Source organism: Bos mutus, chromosome 27 (assembly GCF_027580195.1).
Source record: "Bos mutus isolate GX-2022 chromosome 27, NWIPB_WYAK_1.1, whole genome shotgun sequence".
NCBI lineage: Eukaryota > Metazoa > Chordata > Mammalia > Artiodactyla > Bovidae > Bos > Bos mutus.
In genome coordinates this window covers 21,544,117-21,563,449 of record NC_091643.1, presented here as the reverse complement: position 1 = coordinate 21,563,449, position 19,333 = coordinate 21,544,117, and the positions used below count along the sequence as shown (strand labels likewise).

Genomic DNA, 19,333 nt, shown 5'->3' with positions numbered 1-19,333 from the left:
TTTTATTTCCAGTATTCTGGGAGGTGGGTCATAGAGGATCCTGCTGTGGTTTATGTTGGAGAGTGTTTTGCCTGTGTTTTCTTCTAGGAGTTTAATAGTTTCTGGTCTTATGTTTAGATCTTTAATCCATTTTGAGTTTATTTTTGTGTATGGTGTTAGAAAGTATTCTAGTTTCATTCTTTTACAAGTGGTTGACCAGTTTTCCCAGCACCACTTGTTAAGGAGATTGTCTTTTCTTCATTGTATATTCTTGCCTCTTTTGTCAAAGATAAGGTGTCCATATGTGCGTGGATTTATCTCTGGGCTTTCTATTTTGTTCCATTGATCTATATTTCTGTCTTTGTGCCAGTACCATACTGTCTTGATGACTGTGGCTTTGTAGCATAGCCTGAAATCAGGCAGCTTGATTCCTCCAGTTCCATTCTTCTTTATCAAGATTACTTTGGCTATTCAAGGTTTTTTGTATTTCCATACAAATTGTGAAATTATTTGTTCTAGTTCTCTGGAAAATACTGTTGGTAGCTTGATAGGGATTGCATTGAATCTATAGATTGCTCTGGGTGGTATACTTATTTTCGCTATATTGATTCTTCTGATCTATGAATATGGTATATTTCTCCATCTATTTGTGTCATCTCTGATTTCTTTCATCAGTGTTTTATAGTTTTCTGTAAACTATCAGATAAGATCAGTCGCTTAGTCGTGTCCGACTCTTTGCGACCCCATGAATCGCAGCACGCCAGGCCTCCCTGTCCATCACCAACTCCCGGGGTTCACTCAGACTCACATCCATCGAGTCAGTGATGCCATCCAGCCATCTCATCCTCTGTCGTCCCCTTCTCCTCCTGCCCCCAATCCCTCCCAGCATCAGGGTCTTTTCCAATTAATCAACTCTTCGCATGAGGTGGCCAAAGTACTGGAGTTTCAGCTTTAGCATCATTCCTTCCAAAGAAATCCCAGGGCTGATCTCCTTCAGAATAGACTGGTTGGATCTCCTTGCAGTCCAAGGGACTCTCAAGAGTCTTCTCCAACACCACAGCTCAAAAGCATCAATTCTTTGGTGTTCAGCCTTCTTCACAGTCCAACTCTCACATCCATACATGACCACAGGAAAAACCATAGCCTTGACTAGACGGACCTTTGTTCGCAAAGTAATGTCTCTGCTTTTGAATATGCTATCTAGGTTGGTCATAACTTTCCTTCCAAGGAGTAAGCGTCTTTTAATTTCATGGCTGCAGTCACCATCTGTAGTGATTTTGGAGCCCAGAAAAATAAAGTCTGACACTGTTTCCCCATCTATTTCCCATGAAGTGGTGGGACCGGATGCCATGATCTTCGTTTTCTGAATATTGAGCTTTAAGCCAACTTTTTCACTCTCCACTTTCACTTTCATCAAGAGGCTTTTTAGTTCCTCTTCACTTTCTGCCATAAGGGTGGTGTCATCTGCATATCTGAGGTTATTGATATTTCTCCCGGCAATCTTGATTCCAGTTTGTGTTTCTTCCAGTCCAGCATTTCTCATGATGTACTCTGCATATAAGTTAAATAAACAGGGTGACAATATATAGCCTTGACGAACTCCTTTTCCTATTTGGAACCAGTCTGTTGTTCCATGTCCACTTCTAACTGTTGCTTCCTGACCTGCATACAAATTTCTCAAGAGGCAGATCAGGTGGTCTGGTATTCCCATCTCTTGAAGAATTTTTCCACAGTTTATTGTGATCCACACAGTCAAAGGCTTTGGCATAGTCAATAAAGCAGAAATAGATGTTTTCTGGAACTCGCTTGCTTTTTCTATGATCCAGTGGATGTTGGCAATTTGATCTCTGGTTCCTCTGCCTTTTCTAAAACCAGCTTGAACATCAGGAAGTTCATGGTTCACGTATTGCTAAAGCCTGGCTTGGAGAATTTTAAGCATTACTTTACTAGCGTGTGAGATGAGTGCAATTGTGCGGTAGTTTGAGCATTCTTTGGCATTGCCTTTCTTTGGGATTGGAATGAAAACTGACCTTTTCCAGTCCTGTGGCCATTGCTGAGTTTTCCAAATTTGCTGGCATATTGAGTGCAGCACTTTCACAGCATCATCTTTCAGGATTTGGAATAGCTCAACTGGAATTCCATCACTATAGAAACATATTAAATACATATAGAAACATATACAAGTCCTATAAACTTTTCTATAGGTCTTTATTTCTTTACGTAGATTTATTCCTAAGTATTTTATTCTTTTCATTGCAATGGTGAATGGAATTGTTTCCTTAATTTCTCTGTTTTCTCATTGTTAATGTATAGGAATGCAAGGGATTTCTGTGTGTTAATTTTATATCCTGCAACTTTACTGTATTCATTGATTAGCTCTAGTAATTTTCTTTTGGAGTCTTTAGGGTTTTCTATGTAGAGGATCATGTCATCTGCAAACAGTGAGAGTTTTACTTCTTCTTTTGCAATCTGGATTCCTTTTATTTCTTTTCTTCTCTGATTACTGTGGCTAAAACTTCCAAAACTATGTTGAATAGTAGTGGTGAGAGTGGGCATCCTTATCTTGTTCCTGATTTTAGGAGAAATGCTTTCAATTTTTCACCACTGAGGATAATGTTTGCTCTGGGTTTGTCATATATGGCTTTTATTATGTTGAGGTATGTTTCTTCTATGCCTGCTTTCTGGAGGGTTTTTTTAATCATAAATGGATGTTGAATTTTGTCAAATGCTTTCTCTGCATTGTTGAGATAATCATATGGTTTTTATCTTTGAATTTGTTAATGTGGTGTATCACATTGATTGATTTGCAAATATTGAAGAATCATTGCATCCCTGGGATAAAGCCCACTTGATCATGATGTATGATCTTTTTAATATGTTGTTGAATTGTGTTTGCTAGAATTTTGTTAAGGATTTTTGCATCTATGTTCATCAGTGATATTGGCCTGTTCAGTTCAGTTCAGTTCAGTCACTGTCGTGTCCGACTCTTTGTGACCCCATGAATTGCAGCACGCCAGGCCTCCCCGTCCATCACCAACTCCCGGAGTTCACCCAAACTCATGTCCATCGAGTTGGTGATGCCATCCAGCCATCTCATCCTCTTTCATCCCCTTCTCCTGCCCCTAATCCCTCCCAGCATCAGAGCCTTTTCCAATGAGTCAACTCTTTGCATGAGATCGCCAAAGTATTGGAGTTTCAGCTTTAGCATCAGTCCTTCCAAAGAACACCCAGGACTAATCTCTTTAGAATGGACTGGTTGGATCTCGTCACAGTCCAAGGGACTCTCAAGAGTCTTCTCCAACACCACAGTTCAAAAGCATCAATTCTTTGGTGCTCAGCTTTCTTCTCAGTCCAACTCTCACATCCATGCATGACTACTGGAAAAGCCATAGCCTTGACTAGACGGACCTTTGTTGGCAAAGTAATGTCTCTGCTTTTCAATATGCTATCTAGGTTGGTTATAACTTTCCTTCCAAGGAGTAAGCATCTTTTAATTTCATGGCTGCAATCACCATCTGCAGTGATTTTGCAGTGCCCCCAAAAAAAAAAAAAAAGTCTGACACTGTTTCCACTGTTTCCCCATCTGTTTCCCATGAAGTGATGGGACCAGATGCCATGATTTTCATTTTCTGAATGTTGAGCTTTAAGCCAACTTTTTCACTCTCCTCTTTCACTTTCATCAAGAGGCTTTTTAGTTCCTCTTCACTTTCTGCCATAAGGGTGGTGTCATCTGCATATCTGAGGTTATTGATATTTCTCCTGGAAATCTTGATTCCACCTTGTGCTTCTTCCAACCCAGCGTTTCTCATGATGTACTCTGCATATGAGTTAAATAAGCAGGGTGTCAATATATAGCCTTGACGTACTCCTTTTCCTATTTGGAACCAGTCTGTTGTTCCATGTCCAGTTCTAACTGTTGCTTCCGACCTGCATATAGGTTTCTCAAGAGGCAGGTCAGGTGGTCTGGTATTCCCATCTCTTTCAGACAAAGATGGAGAAGCTCTCTCCAGTCAGCAAAAACAAGACTGGGAGCTGACTGTGGCTCAGATCATGAACTCCTTACTGCCAAATTCAGACTTAAATTGAAGAAAGTAGGGAAAACCACTGGACCATTCAGGTATGACATAAATCAAATCCCTTATGATTATACAGTGAAAGTGAGAAATAGGTTTAAGGGACTAGATCTGATAGATAGAGTGCCTGATGAACTATGGATGGAGGTTTGTGACATTGTACAGGAGACAGGGATCGAGACCATCCCCATGGAAAAGAAATGCAAAAAAGCAAAATGGCTGTCTGGGGAGGCCTTACAAATAGCTGTTTAAAGAAGAGAAGTGAAAAGCAAAGGAGAAAAGGAAAGATATAAGCATCTGAATGCAGAGTTCCAAAGAATAGCAAGGAGAGATAAGAAAGCCTTCCTCAGCAATCAATGCAAAGAAATAGAGGAAAACGACAGAATGGGAAAGACTAGAGATATTGGCCTGTAGTTTTCTTTTTTTGTGGCATCTTTGTGTGATTTTGGTATTAGGATGATGGTGGCCTCATAGAATAAGTTTGGAAGTTTACCTTCCTCTGCAATTTTCTGGAAGAGTTTGAGTAGGATAGGTGTTAGCTCTTCTCTAAATTTTTGGTAGAATTCAGCTCACAGCTCATTTTTAAGGAGTACCCTCTCATCGCTTATATGTGGAATCTAGAAAAAGGATACAGATGCAGTGGCACCCCACTCCAGTACTCTTGCCTGGAAAATCCCATGGATGGAGGAGCCTGGTGGGCTGCAGTCCATGGGGTCGCTGGGGGTCGGACATGACTGAGCGACTTTGCTTTCACTTTTCATTTTCATGCATTGGAGAAGGAGATGGCAACCCACTCCAGTGTTCTTGCCTGGAGAATCCCAGGGACGGGGGAGCCTGGTGGGCTGCCGTCTATGGGGTCGCACAGAGTCGGACACGACTGAAGTGACTTAGCAGCAGCAGCATTTATTTGCAAAGCAGAAATAGAGACACAGGATGGTACTGGGGGGATGGATTGAAAGATTGGTATTGACATATATTTGACCATATGTAAAATAGATAATTAACGAGAACCTACTGTATAGCACAGGGAACTCTCCTCAATGCTTTGTGATGGCCTAGATGGTAAGGAAATCCAAAAGAGGGGATATATGTATATGTATAGCTGATTCACTTTGCTGTGCAGCAGAAAGTAACATAATATTATAAAGCAACTATCAGTTCAGTTCAGTTCAGTCACTCAGTTGTGTCCGACTCTTTGCAACCCCATGAACTGCAGCACGCCAGGCCTCCCTGTCCATCACCAACTCCTGGAGTTCACTCAACTCACATCCATCGAGTCAGTGATGCCATCCAGCCATCTCATCCTCTGTCGTCCCCTTTTCCTCCTGCTCCCAATCCCTCCCAGCATCAGTCTTTTCCAATGAGTCAACTCTTCGCATGAAGTGGCCAAAGTACTGGAGTTTCAGCTTTAGCACCATTTCTTCCAAAGAACACCCAGGGTTGATCTTCAGAATAGACTGGTTGGATCTCCTTGCAGTCCAATGGACTCTCAAGAGTCTTCTCCAACACCAGAGTTGAAAAGCATCAATTCTTCGGTGCTCAGCTTTCTTCACAGTCCAACTCTCACATCCATACATGACCACTGGAAAAACCATAGCCTTGACTAGACGGACCTTTGTTGGCAAAGTAATGTCTCTGCTTTTCAATATGCATTGTATAGTGTAATACACATTAATCTTAAAAAAGTAAGTGAAGAAAAAGAAAAAGAGCCACATAGTCTATGATACCTTTTAAATGAAAGGTCCAGAATTGGCAAATCTATAGAAACAGAAAGCATATTAGTGGTTACCTTAAGTTGGGGGACTGGGTGGGTCATAGCAGGGTTTCCTCCATCTGCAGATGATGAAAATGTTCTAAATTTTATTACAATGATAGTTGCACAACTCTATGAATATACTAAAAACCTCTGAATTATATACTTTAAGTGGGTGAATGGTGTGGTATATGAAGTATATCTCAATAAAACTGCTACCAAAAAAGAGTACCCTCCCCCACCAAGATCAACAACTCTTAGAGGGTAGATTTTCTGTCCTCCTCCAAAACTATTTATTAAAAAAAAATCTGACAGGGCTTATTCTTTTGTGGCCATGAATATACAAGCACATTAACATTCCTGGCTGATTTATATTGGGATTATTTTTTCTCTGGTTTACTGCCAGTTTTTGCCCGTCCAACCGATGGTCAGTTAAAACCCAGAGGAAGTCCGGACATCTAGAATTTGGAAGGACACAGAAAAGCAAACAAAAACAGGAATTACACACCATCCTGTGTATAGAAATGTGTGGTGAAAGGGAGGACTGAACCAAATTGATACTCCAGGACGTGTTAGATGGCTTGTTAGCGACATGCTGGTGTCATTTGGTCATGTTGCTGCTGCTGCTGCTAAGTCGCTTCAGTCGTGTCCGACTCTGTGCGACCCCATAGACGGCGGCCCACCAGGCTCCCCCGTCCCTGGGATTCTCTAGGCAAGAACACTGGAGTGGGTTGCCATTTCCTTTTCCAATGCATGAAAGTGAAAAGTGAAAGTGAAGTCGCTCAGTCGTGTCCGACTCTTCGCGACCCCATGGTCTGCAGCCTACCAGGCTCCTCCGTCCATGGGGTTTTCCAGGCAAGAGTACTAGAGTGGGGTGCCATTGCCTTCTCCATTGGTCATGTTAGCAACAGTTTTAAAAGTAAAAATTTAAATGGGCCAGCTGCTTATTTCTTACTCTAATGTTATTTTGCATCCTTTGTCTGTGATAATGCACTTTCCCCCAGATCATTTCGTTATATGGAATTCCTTAAGTAGGCCAGCAAGGAATTGATAAGCCCACGGAGGTTTCTATGGACCTTCCGACATGCTTCCTTCCATGTCAGATAGTGGCATCTGCAATGATGCCAGCAAGTAAAGGAGAAGCAGGAAAGACACTCCAGTGTTAATAATGGAATCTAAGTTTTCAAAGTACATACTTTGAATTGAAAAGTAAAATCTATAATAGAGGAAGTTAAGGCCAACTAAACACTCACAAATGCTGTGTGTGTGTTTAAACTCACTTAGATTTGTATTTCCTTTTGGGTATAGTCCTAAGATGAACAAAATTTTAAATCATCAAGATATTTACATGTATGTATCATGTATATATGAAGTATAAGGATATATTATATCCATATGTGTGAAAGTGAAATTGTTGGTTGCTCAGTTGTATCCGACTCTTTGTGACCCCATGGACTACAGCCAGGCAGGCTTCTCTGTCCATGGGATGCTCCAGGCAAGAATACTGAGGTGGGTTGCTGTGCCCTTCTCCAGGGGATCTTCCCAACCCAGGGATCAAACCCACATCTCTTATGTATCCTGCATTGGCAGTGGGGTTCATCAGTAGCACCACCTGGGAAGCCCCAAGAATACTAGTTGAGCTCAGTTCCGTCACTCAGTCGTGTCCGACTCTTTGTGACCCTATGAACTGCAGCACGCCAGGCCTCCCTGTCCATCACAGACTCCTGGAGTCCACCCAAACCCATGTCCATTGAGTCGGTGATGCCATCCAGCCATCTTATCCTCTGTCGTCCCCTTCTCCTCCTGTCCTCAATCTTTCCCAGCATCAGAGTCTTTTCAAATGAGTCAGCTTTTCGCATCAGGTGGCCAAAGTATTGGAGGTTCAGCTTCAACATCAGTCCTTCCAATGAACACCCAGGACTGATCTCCTTTAGGATGGACTGGTTGGATCTCCTTGCAGTCCAAGGGACTCTCAAGAGTCTTCTCCAACACCACAGTTCAAAAGCATCAATTCTTGGGCACTCAGCTTTCTTTATAGTCCAACTCTTTATAGTTGGACTATAAAGAATAGTAGAGTGGGTTGCTATTCCCTTCTCCAGGGAATCTTCCCAACCCCAGGTATCAAACCCAGGTCTCCTGCATTGTAGGTGGATTCTTTACTGTCTGAGCCACCAGCAAAGCCCACATATATATAAAGTAAAGAATCTGCCTGCAGTATAGGAGCTGCAGCAGATATGGGTTAGATCCCTGGGTCGAGAAGATCCCCTGGAGGAGGACATGGCAACCCACTCCATTGTTCTTGCCTGGAGAATCCCATGGACAGAGGAGCCTAGCTGACTATAGTCCACTGAATGACAAAGAAGACTGAAGTGACTTAGCACACACGTATGCGAGTGTGTGTGTGTGTGTGTGTGTGTATATATATATATATATATATATATATCTATCTCCAAAGACAGAAGTAAGATTTAAGAGTGTTTTTCACATGAATATACCAAAGAGAGATTATCAACTGGAAAGTCAGTTGTTTGCATACAAAATAATCTGGGTGAATAGAATCCTTGTGCTCAGCAGTTGAAGACTGAAAGATTGATAGTATTAGTGTTTTTTTATTTATAGCCTTGTCAAATCAAAATTATGTGAAAATATTCTTCTCTCAAAAACCATTCTAGAGAGTTAGCTTATATAAAGTGGTGTGTGTGTGTGTGTGTGTGTGTGTGTGTGTGTAGGAGGTTGCACATAAAGGTTTGCTCAAAGCTTTTCTGGCGCTGTCTAATGAACTGAGTTCCACGTAAGTGGTGGAACTTACATGGTGGGTTCCCTCCCAGAAAGCCATGACTTTATAAACAGATTTCAAGCAACAAGACTGGTAATGAAGATGTATGTGACAACAGATTTCAAGGAGAGGAAAAATCCATTCATAATAGAAGGGTCATCAAGCCTTAATTAGAAGAATGTCTCTGACTCTGAGAACATTTCTTTCCAACAAAAACCCCACTTACACTCATGGCTTAATATCCTCATTTAAGAAATGGAAGACATTAAATTAAATTTTAATTTATATTCCACTTTTATGTTTGTTTTTATCATCCCTCTAATGCAGACTGTGTGCAGAACAATACAAATCATAGATCTCATTTCCACCCAACAGCCTCATCAACCGAAAAGGTGATGACACAATCTTATTTTGAAGCCAAGAGAATAATAAACTTCAATACTTTCAGATGCACATTAAAAATAATCCTTTAAACTTCTTTGAAAGTATCATCAGTATTTTTAGTTAGTGCACAATCACTGAAGAGAAAAAGTTATACTATTTTAGTAATTTCAGTGGAAAGCAAAACAAGAATTGGGTATCTTCCGGGTTTACAGTAGCCCATACAGTAAAAAGGCTTTTGTCAAGTGTTGATTCTCTCCTCATTAAGGAACTGTCTGAGACTGTATTCCTGGGTCAACTCTTGCCTGCTTTTCCTAATCATAGCTATGTCTCAGTGTCCACGACATGGATATAAACAGATCCATGGTTAAAAATAAACAGATGTGGTGATCAGGCAATGCCCACCTATCCATTTGTCTATAAAGTGGCAGAAATAGAACCTTTAGTTAGTAAGATTTGATTGTGTAAATTCTTACTACAACCATTAAAATGTAGTCCCTTTCAAGAGGATAAATGCCCAGATATTATTGTTTAAAATCCAATAGTTAGCCCTCCACCAAGTCCAAATATCTTGCACTTTAATGATCTACTTGTATCGAGAACTAAAATAAAATGCTGCTTCAACCAGATTTTTATTTTCTAAATATCCCTTCAGTGCATAAGAAAAGCATCATTCCCAGATGAAAATTCATTAGTCAGTCTTGGACTTTCCATGACTGGATACTCCTGCTTCTAATAAGGTTGGAAAAATACCTCCTGGATAACTTGCAACGTCTTCTAGTGCCCACATATCTACTCTGCATGCTGACAGTGCCTTTAAAAGCCTTCTGGGCAACATCAAAAACCTTGTTATTTACTTACCTTGAAGCAAGTTCGCTTATCATTTAGAAAAGTTCTCAGAACCCTGCTTGTCTCTCTCCACTGTCTCTCACCTTTCTAAAGACTTTAAGCAGAAGCAAGGCCTTGGCCATGAAATAATTGATCAGATTTGTGCAGTGGTAAATTATAACTAGAGATAGGAATTACCCCTTACTGCATACAAATGATGTTTTTACAAGGTATACTTAAAAGCAGAATCTTTTGAAATCACAATATAATACTGAAAAACATGTACACATGTATTGTTAGGGCAGTTTGCCCATATCGGAGTTCATGTTCTATTGCTTATTCAGATCTCTTCTATTAACCTTTAACCACAAAGACTCTGTCAGATGCTTTAGATAGCCAAGCACTGCGCTTGACTGAAAAGATGCTGAAATCATAGTATGTAGAGAATCTAAATAGATTAAACACAGACCAAATAACAACGTTGGATGCCAGTTCCAGGAACCACATCACAAACCCAGTGAGAAGAACGTGGTTCCTCTTTTGGAGGGCGTGTCTGAGATGATCCCATCAGTCACAGCTCTCCCTCTTCTCTGCAATGACACACCAGTTGCCGTGGTCGTTCCCAGAGCTCAGAATATGGAGCTCCGACACACTCTCCTTCAGCAGGCCGCAGAGCTCACCTTCTCGAAACACGTGGTAATAACGCATAAAGGCTCTGGAATCCAAAACGTCGGGCTGTTGTTCTTCGACAGAAATGGCGTCCCCTGGGTTGGAGTCTGTGGAATCTGCTGCAGAAATCCTCCTCCATAATTTACTACCAGAAGCGGTGCCCTCTTCTAAGTTATCTTCATCCACACAGCTCTCCTTAGCATTGACGCCACCCAGAAAATGCCCATCTCCGTTTCTCCTTATGACTCCGGGATGGTCTCCGTTTAGCTGTTTGCATGTGGTGGGCGCCCTCAGCCACTCCCGAGGTCCTTGAGACGGCTCCACAAACACTTCCTCATCTAAATTTTGCTCTCCTGCTGACAAAGTCTCTGGATGACCTAAGTCGAAACTTGAGTGTCTTGAAGGCTGGATGGATATCGCGCTATTGGCCCAACTTTCTGTGCTTTTCAGGGGTCTCACTTTTTCAATTTGCTTCCTCAGAGTGGATTCATCCAAAGATCTAGAGGAAAACCAGGAGCGAAACGATTTCCCCAGTGTGTTATAGAATCCGTTTTCTTCCTCGCCTTCCTTGGAAATATTTGCACAGCAGGTGCCAGCCAGAACAGAGTCGCAGTCCACACTGTGGGACCGCTTCGAGTTGCAGCGCCCCTCAAAACACACGGAACAGTGACAGGCGGAGCAGGCCGGGTGGTAGGGATAGCCTCTTTCTGGGCGCCCACACTCCTGCTTTCTCCCCGGCTGGCCGGATTCCGAGAGGCGTTGGGAGCACAAGGCTTTGTTCCAGGGAACAAGCACGTCTTGCTTCTCAAAGTGCCGGTTCTTCTGTTCCATGGCCCAAACATAAATCATCAGCTGGCCCCCAGGAACTAGGACCCTGGCCATTTCTTTTATGGCTCTGATTCTTCTTTGTTTTGTAGAAAAATGATGTATGACTGAAAAAGAAGAAACTGGATCTCAGTGTGTATACACATTTATAGACTAGTATTTTCTATATAAATACTAGTCTACACATTTATAGACTAGTGTTTTCCATATAACAGTGATGCAATTTTGATGAATACTGGAGTGGGTTACCATTTCCTCCTCCAGGGGATCTTCCCAACCTAGGGATTGAACCTGCATATCTTGCATCTCCTGCATTGGCAGGTGGATTCTTTTCCCACTGTGTCACCTGAGAAGCCCTTGACATGTTGTAAGTACTCCTTATTTCCTGCAGCTTGGGCAGATGGTAGAAATAGCACAGACCTGGTTTCAGGAGAAGCATAATTTTTAATTTTGTTTCCTATATCGGCAGACCCTGGAGATACTGTGGGTTTGCTTCCAGACCACTGGAATGAATAAAGTCACACGAATTCTTGGTTTCCCAGTGCATGTAAAAGTGATACTTACACTATACTGTAATCAGTTAAGTGTGCACTAGCATTATGCACTAAAAAACAATGTATGTACCTTAATTTAAAAATATTGCTAAAAACTGCTAACCATCACCTGAGCCTTCCGTAAGTCATAATCTTTTTGCAGCAGTACACCCAAGATCACAGGTCACCACGCAAAGATAATGATAATGAGAAAGTTGAAAACGTTACTAAAATGTGACACAGGGACCCAAAGTGAGCAAACGCTGTTGGCAGAACAGCGCCAATAGACAACAGGCTCAGTGCAAGGTTGCCCCAACCTTCCATTTGTAAAAACGCAGTGTCCGCAAAGTGCAACAAAATGAGATGCCTCTGCTTATTAGACAGCTGCTGCTGCTGCTGCTGCTAAGTCGCTGCAGTTATGTCCGACTCTGTGCGACCCCACAGACGGCAGCCCACCAGGCTTCACCGTCCCTGGGATTCTCCAGGCAAGAACACTGGAGTGGGTTGCCATCTCCTTCTCCAATGCATGACAGTGAAAAGTGAAAGTGAAGTCGCTCAGTCATGTCTGACTCTTAGTGACCCCATGGACTGCAGCCTACCAGGCTCCACTGTCCATGAGGTTATCCAGGCAAGAGTATTGGAGTGGGGTGCCATTGGCAACTAATCTTGGACACTTATGTAACTTCTCTGGACTCTGTCTCTTCATGTATAAGAAGACACCTAGAATAAACAATCTGTAAGGCCTCTTCCAGTTCTAAAATCCTGTGAATTTCATTAGCCAGAAGAACGACCAGTGTGAATTAATACAATTTGAAAGGGAGAGCTAACCCTAAGTTAGGTAAATGTTCCCTAGTAGAATTCTATGAAATAACTTGTTTTAATGAATGATTTGTACTTCTGAAGCATCACAAGATTGACACCACTGGTTGATTAATACAGTTGGTTAATAAGCAAGTGTAAGTAGAGAAAATGTTAAAAAAACATTTCTGTTTAGAAAATGCAAAGGTAAGCCATCCAACCTCCAAACCAAATGATTCCTTATAATTTTTAATAATATAATATGAAATTGTATTTACTTAAGAAAAAGCAACTTACCGGTCACTGTTTTACTTGCAGTTCTTTGCAAGTTAAAATGAGAGTCAAGTGGGATTGCCTGTATCTAGTCTTAGGGGGGTTATTAGATGCATTTTTATCAAACAGGATTTAGAAAGTACTAGTCTGTTATCTATGAGGTCACACAGAGTCAGACACGACTGAAGTGACTTAGCAGCAGCCACAGTCTGTGAGCTCCTAGAGTTTAATCACACTGTGTTAAGAAAAAACATCACATTATTTTTCCTCACACAAGCTTATCACTTATTTCAGGTAGGAAATTGGCTCTAAAGAGAGTCTGGACATTGCTGCTCAGATGTGAGTAGAGCGGCTGAAACAGCGCCTATAACCTTAGCATAATGCAGAGGTACAAATAAACCTCTTTAGTTTACACGGCACAGAGAGCTAGTAAATGTCTAAAGTGAGATTATTATATAGATAAAGCTGTCAAAGCAAGATTATCCAGGAGGCACACTTTGTGTTGTTCCCAATCAGGTTTGCTTTCCCATCAGCAGAGCACAAACCCTGGTTTCTCTTCCTATACCATGCAGGAACCTAGAGGCCCAAGGTTCAAATGCATTTAAGTTAGTTATTTACAGCTGTGCTGGGTCTTCGTTGCTGCATGGGTTTTTCTCTAGCTGTGGCCACTCTCTGGTCGCAGTGCGCAAGCCGCTTGTTGCAGTGGTCTTGTCGCAGAGCACAGGCTCCAGGCCTTGCGGCTTCAGCAGTTGCGACACACGGGCTCAGTAGTCGCAGCGCCCGGGCTCTAGAGCACAGACTCAGTAGTTGGGGCGCATGGGCTTAGTTCCCTGGCATGTCGGATCCTCCCAGATCAGGGATCAAACCTGTGTCTCCTGCACTGACAGGCGATTCTTTACACTGAGCCACCAGGGAGACCCTCAGATGCATTTAGAGAACAAGACACCAGTATATTTTGTCCTGGATCTAGCAGTGACCAGCTTTGTGATTGTTGACTGATCACTTTACTTCACTAGGTGTCAGGCTAGTGACAGTGAAGAATGAGCCCTTTGCAAAGGTCAGTTTGAAAGCTTACACTCTTTTTTTTTTTAATTTATTGATGTCTTTTTAAATTTTTGTTATTTTTTGGCCACACCATGCAGCAAGCAGGGCCTATGGGATCTTAGTTCCCCACCCAGGGCTCCAACCCAGGCCTCCTGCATTGGGAGTGCAGAATCTTAACCACTGGGCCACCAAGAAAGTCCCCCCCAGAGCTTACACTTCTTGAGTAGTGTCTTGGTCAATGAGCCAAAAGGGGGCAGAGAAGTCAGGATTGAGTCAGATTTAGGAGAGCACTGACATTCAGATCTGTGACTACTCCTGGTCGTTAATATCTCCCATATCTTGCACCTAATTCACCCTGAAACTTCCATGGGTGTGTTTTCTAAACATAGTTGATCCTTATCACCTGTGGATTCTGTATCCACAAATTTGCTCACTTGCTAAAATTTTTTTATAACTTCAGAAGTCTGTATGCTCAGCATTTTTGTGGTCATTCCTTGACGTGCATAGAACAACCCAAAAGTTGAGCTTCCCAAGGCACGTGTTCCCAGCTGGGGTCTGAGGAGGAGCTGATCCGTTCCTGTCTCAGCTCTCGTAGTGTCAACAAGTGTCCTTTTCACGGTCTATTTAGTGCCGTGTGTTTTGCATTTTTGTGTTTTTGTTCATGATTTCTCTGTTGATTAATTGATAAAAATATTGTGACCAGAGGCTCACAAGAACCTAATCCTGTGTTTCCCCTGGGAGCAATGGTTCGGTATTTGTTAATTCAGTGTTCACAGGACATTATAGAACATAACTTCTGTGAATAATTAGAATTGACTGTGTTTTTGTGTTTTGACTGTGAGAGGGGAAAAAACACCATTAAAATAGGATGATTTTAATACAGCAGTGTCTTTTTAGCAGACTTTATAGGCCTTCAACACTTTAGGATTCTTGGCTTCAGAAGTTTTGCTTTTAAGGAAGAATATCTTTACACTTTTCATTCCTTAATATTGCTTATGTGATAATCCATTTTAATACCATAATTTCACCCAGGAAATATCTGAATCTTTTATATATTTAACATATAATACTAAGTAACTTTTAAGCCAGATGTTTTAGAAAAAGAAAAACTTACAGTGCATATAAAATGTATTATACATGCCTATACACACATATTCTATTAAGAAACATTGTAAATAAGTGGGACTTAAAGATGTATTTATATGAATTAGCAATGTCAGGAAACTGTGTTGAATTTTAAAGAATAGAGAAGTCCCTTGTTGTTTAAAAATCATAATTTAAAGGCAAAAGTAGCACTTGGTGTATGTTTCCTGTAGGATAGGGTGTTGATTGAACACATGGGTAGGTCGAATTCAGTGACTGGATTCCAGAATCATATGAGGTTACACATAGTCATCTTAAAAGTCCTGTTATATCTTGGTATTTTATGATGTATTGTTATTTAATTTTTCAGGTGTGTCTCATTTGACTATAAGTATTCGGAATCCATGGGTTTAGTAGGGTATGGTCATGCCACCTGAAGAACTAGAAACTGCAGAGAGGTCAGAGAAGTGCTTGCTCTGCTTTTGTTTACTTCAGTTGTAGAATTTCTACGGCCAGCAACCTACAACAGGCTGTGCTGCTGAACCTATAAAGTCTATAAAGGCCTATAAAGTCTGCTAAAAAGACATTACTGTATTAAAATCATCCTATTTTAATGATGCTTTTTTCTCCTCTCACAGTCAAAACACAAGAATACAATCAATTCTAATTATTCACAGAAATTATGTTCTATAATGTCCTGTGAACACTGAACTAACAAATACAGAACCATTGCTCCCAGGGGAAACACAGTAGAAGCAGAATTTTACAACCTCAGCACTATTGGCATTTTTATTTATTTATTTTTATTTTTATTTTTTTATTGGCATTTTTAAACAAGCTGGATAATTCTTTATTGCAAGGCAGTGGGGACCAAGTAGACAACAGTTGAACATAACAACGCTCAGTTGTGACAACCAAAAATCCCTCCAAACGTTGACAAATATCCCCTGAGAGTGGGGTACAATATAATCTCAAGTTGAGACCCACTGGCATGAAAAGTTGGTTTACCCCATTTCAATATATGGACAAATTTTTATAAAAATTTTATCATCCTATTCTAAAAGTAAGTAGAAAGACTGTTTCTTTTTGTTATCTGTCAGTAAAACATAAGGAATGTCTAATTGGGTTTGATGCTTACCCTCTCAGATTATTATTAAGAGACATGGAAAATATATATTTATATATTTAAAAATAGTAAAAATATATTTCTTCATGTTAAGCAAGAAATGCCAACATACAGCATTCTAAATAGGGAAGTAAATCTATGTGGACATAGGAGAGACAGTTTAGTGAAATTTCTCCTAGTTCTAAATGTAAAAACTAACTGGAAAATGACCACAGTTCATAAAAACACATGCTGGGTTTCCACTGAAGGAAGCGTTTTTCACTGGAAGATGGCAGCCAGCTGTTCTCATCTCATCTTCGGGCAGGAGACTTCAGCTGGATGAAAAGAAGGACTCAACAATGTACAACATGGAGCATTTTCTGAAAGAGCAGAGTTGGTCAGTAGTCCCACACCCCAGCGGTGGTTCAGCAGCACAGCATATTTGTAGGTTGCTGGCAGTAGAAATTCTACAACTAAAGTAAACAAAAGAAGAGCAAGCACTTCTCTGACCTTGCTGCAGTTTCTAGTTCTTCAGGTGGCATGACCAGACCAAAAACTTTCTTCCTACTGAAGATTCAGAGGACAGTGTAGTGTTTCTTGGTTCAACAAGAATCCCTTCTCTTAATTCTTACAACCAAATGGAGTTAACAGTTTCAAAAGCAGAGAAGTAGGGCTGTCAAAGAGCAGGTTTCCATGACAACCATCTCTTGCCAGTCCTAACTGGTTCCAAGGTCATGACATCCAGGTCTGCATCCCCTCACTTTGCAGATATACAGTTCCCAATTAGTGTGAATAAGTTGATTTCTTGTTTATTTCAGGAGAGAGAAAATAGTCGTATTCTATATGTTTATTAATATCTAGCAGTTTTGTATAGACTCACCTTGCTTTGATAAAGCTTGTTATATTCAAATATGTTAATTATTTTAAAAGTGTGTTGGAGGAAATAATTTGCCTTGCACGAGATTTCTCACTTTGAAAAAGAATTTGCCATGATATTCCCTTACATAGCATGATTCTCTAGCATATTTAAATATGACTAACATACTAGGTTTCAGGAATACATGTATTGGGTAAAATGAGCCTTGTGCTCAGTCACTCAGTTGTGTCCGACTCTTTGCGACCCCATGGACTGTCAGGCTCCTCTGTCCATGGGATTTTCCAGGCAAGAATCCTGAAGTGGGTTGCCATTTCCTCTTCTAGGAAAATGAGCCTTATCTGTACATATCTCAGGCATGGATTTTTGCTGTTTCTTTTCATTTTTGGCATGTGTATTTTATGGGCACACTTGTTGGGAGAATATGACAGGTGTATTCCCTAGATTTTTGAATGATCTCTGACAGTGAGAGAACGAGGGGGCAATGTAACTCCAGTGCAGTCTGGGACCAGGTGGGGCTGTCTTCCCCAGAGACTTCTGTACCATGAGTGGCAGGTTGGTGACATCCTTCCAGTGACAGTCAGTGCGTTACTCTTAGAATATTCTGCTAGTAAAGGCCACACTTGTGGGCTGAAAAAAGTAGTATGACTTCTAGAGATCTAATTCACGTTGTAAGAAGCTGGCTTCATTTCAGTAGAGCAAAGTACTGTTTTCAATGAGTACAAGCCTAATAGTTTGTCATTCATAAGTGGAAGAAACTGGAATGAGTCGTCCAAAAGAGGAAAGCAACAGTTTGAGGGTTAAACTAGATAAAAGAATCTCATGTACCACTGTAAGGACACTTGAAATTAAATAATTCAGTTGAAATGCTTTTTTAAAAATTAGATAAAATGAATTACATGGATCTTTCTGCAAAGCATGGCTGTTGAGTTGTGAGAGTGTCCTCAACCAGGTAGCGTTATTCTCACGGTGAAGAGCGACCCTGTGATGGGGTTGCCTTACCGCCTATGGAGATGATGGCATCGAAGCCCTGATCCCTGAAGGGGAGGTTAAGGTTGTCACACACCATGACTTCACAGCCTCTGCTCCGGGCAATCTCGACCAGTGGTGCACAGTAGTCACAGCCCAGGGTATGTACCTGGCTGTTCACTTTCAGATACTTTCCAGTCCCACAACCTGTAAGGGAAAAATCTGTGTTACATGCTATCCTTAGTGGAAAATGCAGTACTGTCGGTTACTTTGTCTTGCTGCTGCTGCTGCTAAGTCGCTTCAGTCGTGTCCAACTCTGTGCGACCCTCTGGACTGCGGCCCACCAGATTCCTCCGCCCATGGGATTTTCTAGGCAAGGGTGCTGGAGTGGGGTGCCATTGCCTTCTCCATACTTTGTCTTAGGGAATAGCCATAACTTTGATACAGGCCAACCTTGGAGATATTTCGGGTTCCATTCCCGACCATGGCTTTAAAGCAAGTGTTGCAATAAAGTGAGTCATGCGACATTTTTTTGGCCTCTTGGTGCATTTAGAAATGGTGTTTACACTGTAGTCTTTTCAGCGTGCAGCAGCATTAAGTCTACAAAAACCATGTACATACCTCATTTTTAAAATAGTGTATTGCTGAAAAATGTTCACCATCATCTGAGCCTTCAGCAAGTCATAAATGTTTCTTCTGGTGGAGGCTTTGAAATACAGGGAGAATCACCACAATGTGACAGAGAGACACAAAGTGAGCAAATGCTCTTGGAAAAATGGCGCCAGTAGACTCGCTCAAGGCCAGGTTGCCACAAACCTTCAGTTGGTGCCAAACACAATACAGTATCTGGGAAGTGCAATAAAATGAGGTCTGCCTCACTGACCAAGACAGAACCCAGCATGGACTGAAGGTGCACACAAGCGAAAAGCCTCAGAGAGCAGGACATGTTAGTACATAGAGAAAAGGAAATGGAAGTGGGAAAAGGAAACATTATTTATTGACTATTTAATAAGGTCATGTCCATAGGGGTTTCTTAACATGACAGCAAGAAACATCAGCTGGCCCCCAGCAGATAGTAATAGTTCCTAGTATTATTATTTAAATATAATTAAATATTAATATATAATATTATTAATAATATTATTAATAATAGTAGTGCTATTATTATTCATCCTATTATTAATAATAATAGTTCCCTAGTATTCTAGTGATAGGGTCCAGTCTCTTTATAAGTTACTTTCACATACATTTTTCTCTAGATTTATGTGTTCTGGGCATTTAGTCTTGTGTTATCGAAACTTCTTACCACTTGCCACTATGTAACAACTTTTCAACTTCTATAACAAATTATAAAATAAGTTATACAATGG

At 41.0% G+C, this 19,333-nt stretch overlaps 1 protein-coding gene across 3 annotated transcripts in view; it reads right to left on the bottom strand.

Moving 5' to 3' along the window:
- Nucleotides 1-4,973: 4,973 nt before the first annotated feature.
- TRMT9B (tRNA methyltransferase 9B (putative)) overlaps nt 4,974-19,333 on the bottom strand; it is a 73,486-nt gene continuing 59,126 nt past the window's right edge. For all 3 annotated transcript variants that reach the window (XM_070364204.1, XM_070364206.1, XM_070364205.1), the window contains 2 exons: nt 17,997-18,170; nt 4,974-11,391 (listed from right to left, as the gene is read on the bottom strand). In XM_070364204.1, coding sequence (XP_070220305.1) covers nt 10,358-11,391; nt 17,997-18,170 — 1,208 coding nt within the window. In that variant the 3' untranslated portion in view covers nt 4,974-10,357. The remainder of the gene's footprint in view (nt 11,392-17,996; nt 18,171-19,333) is intronic.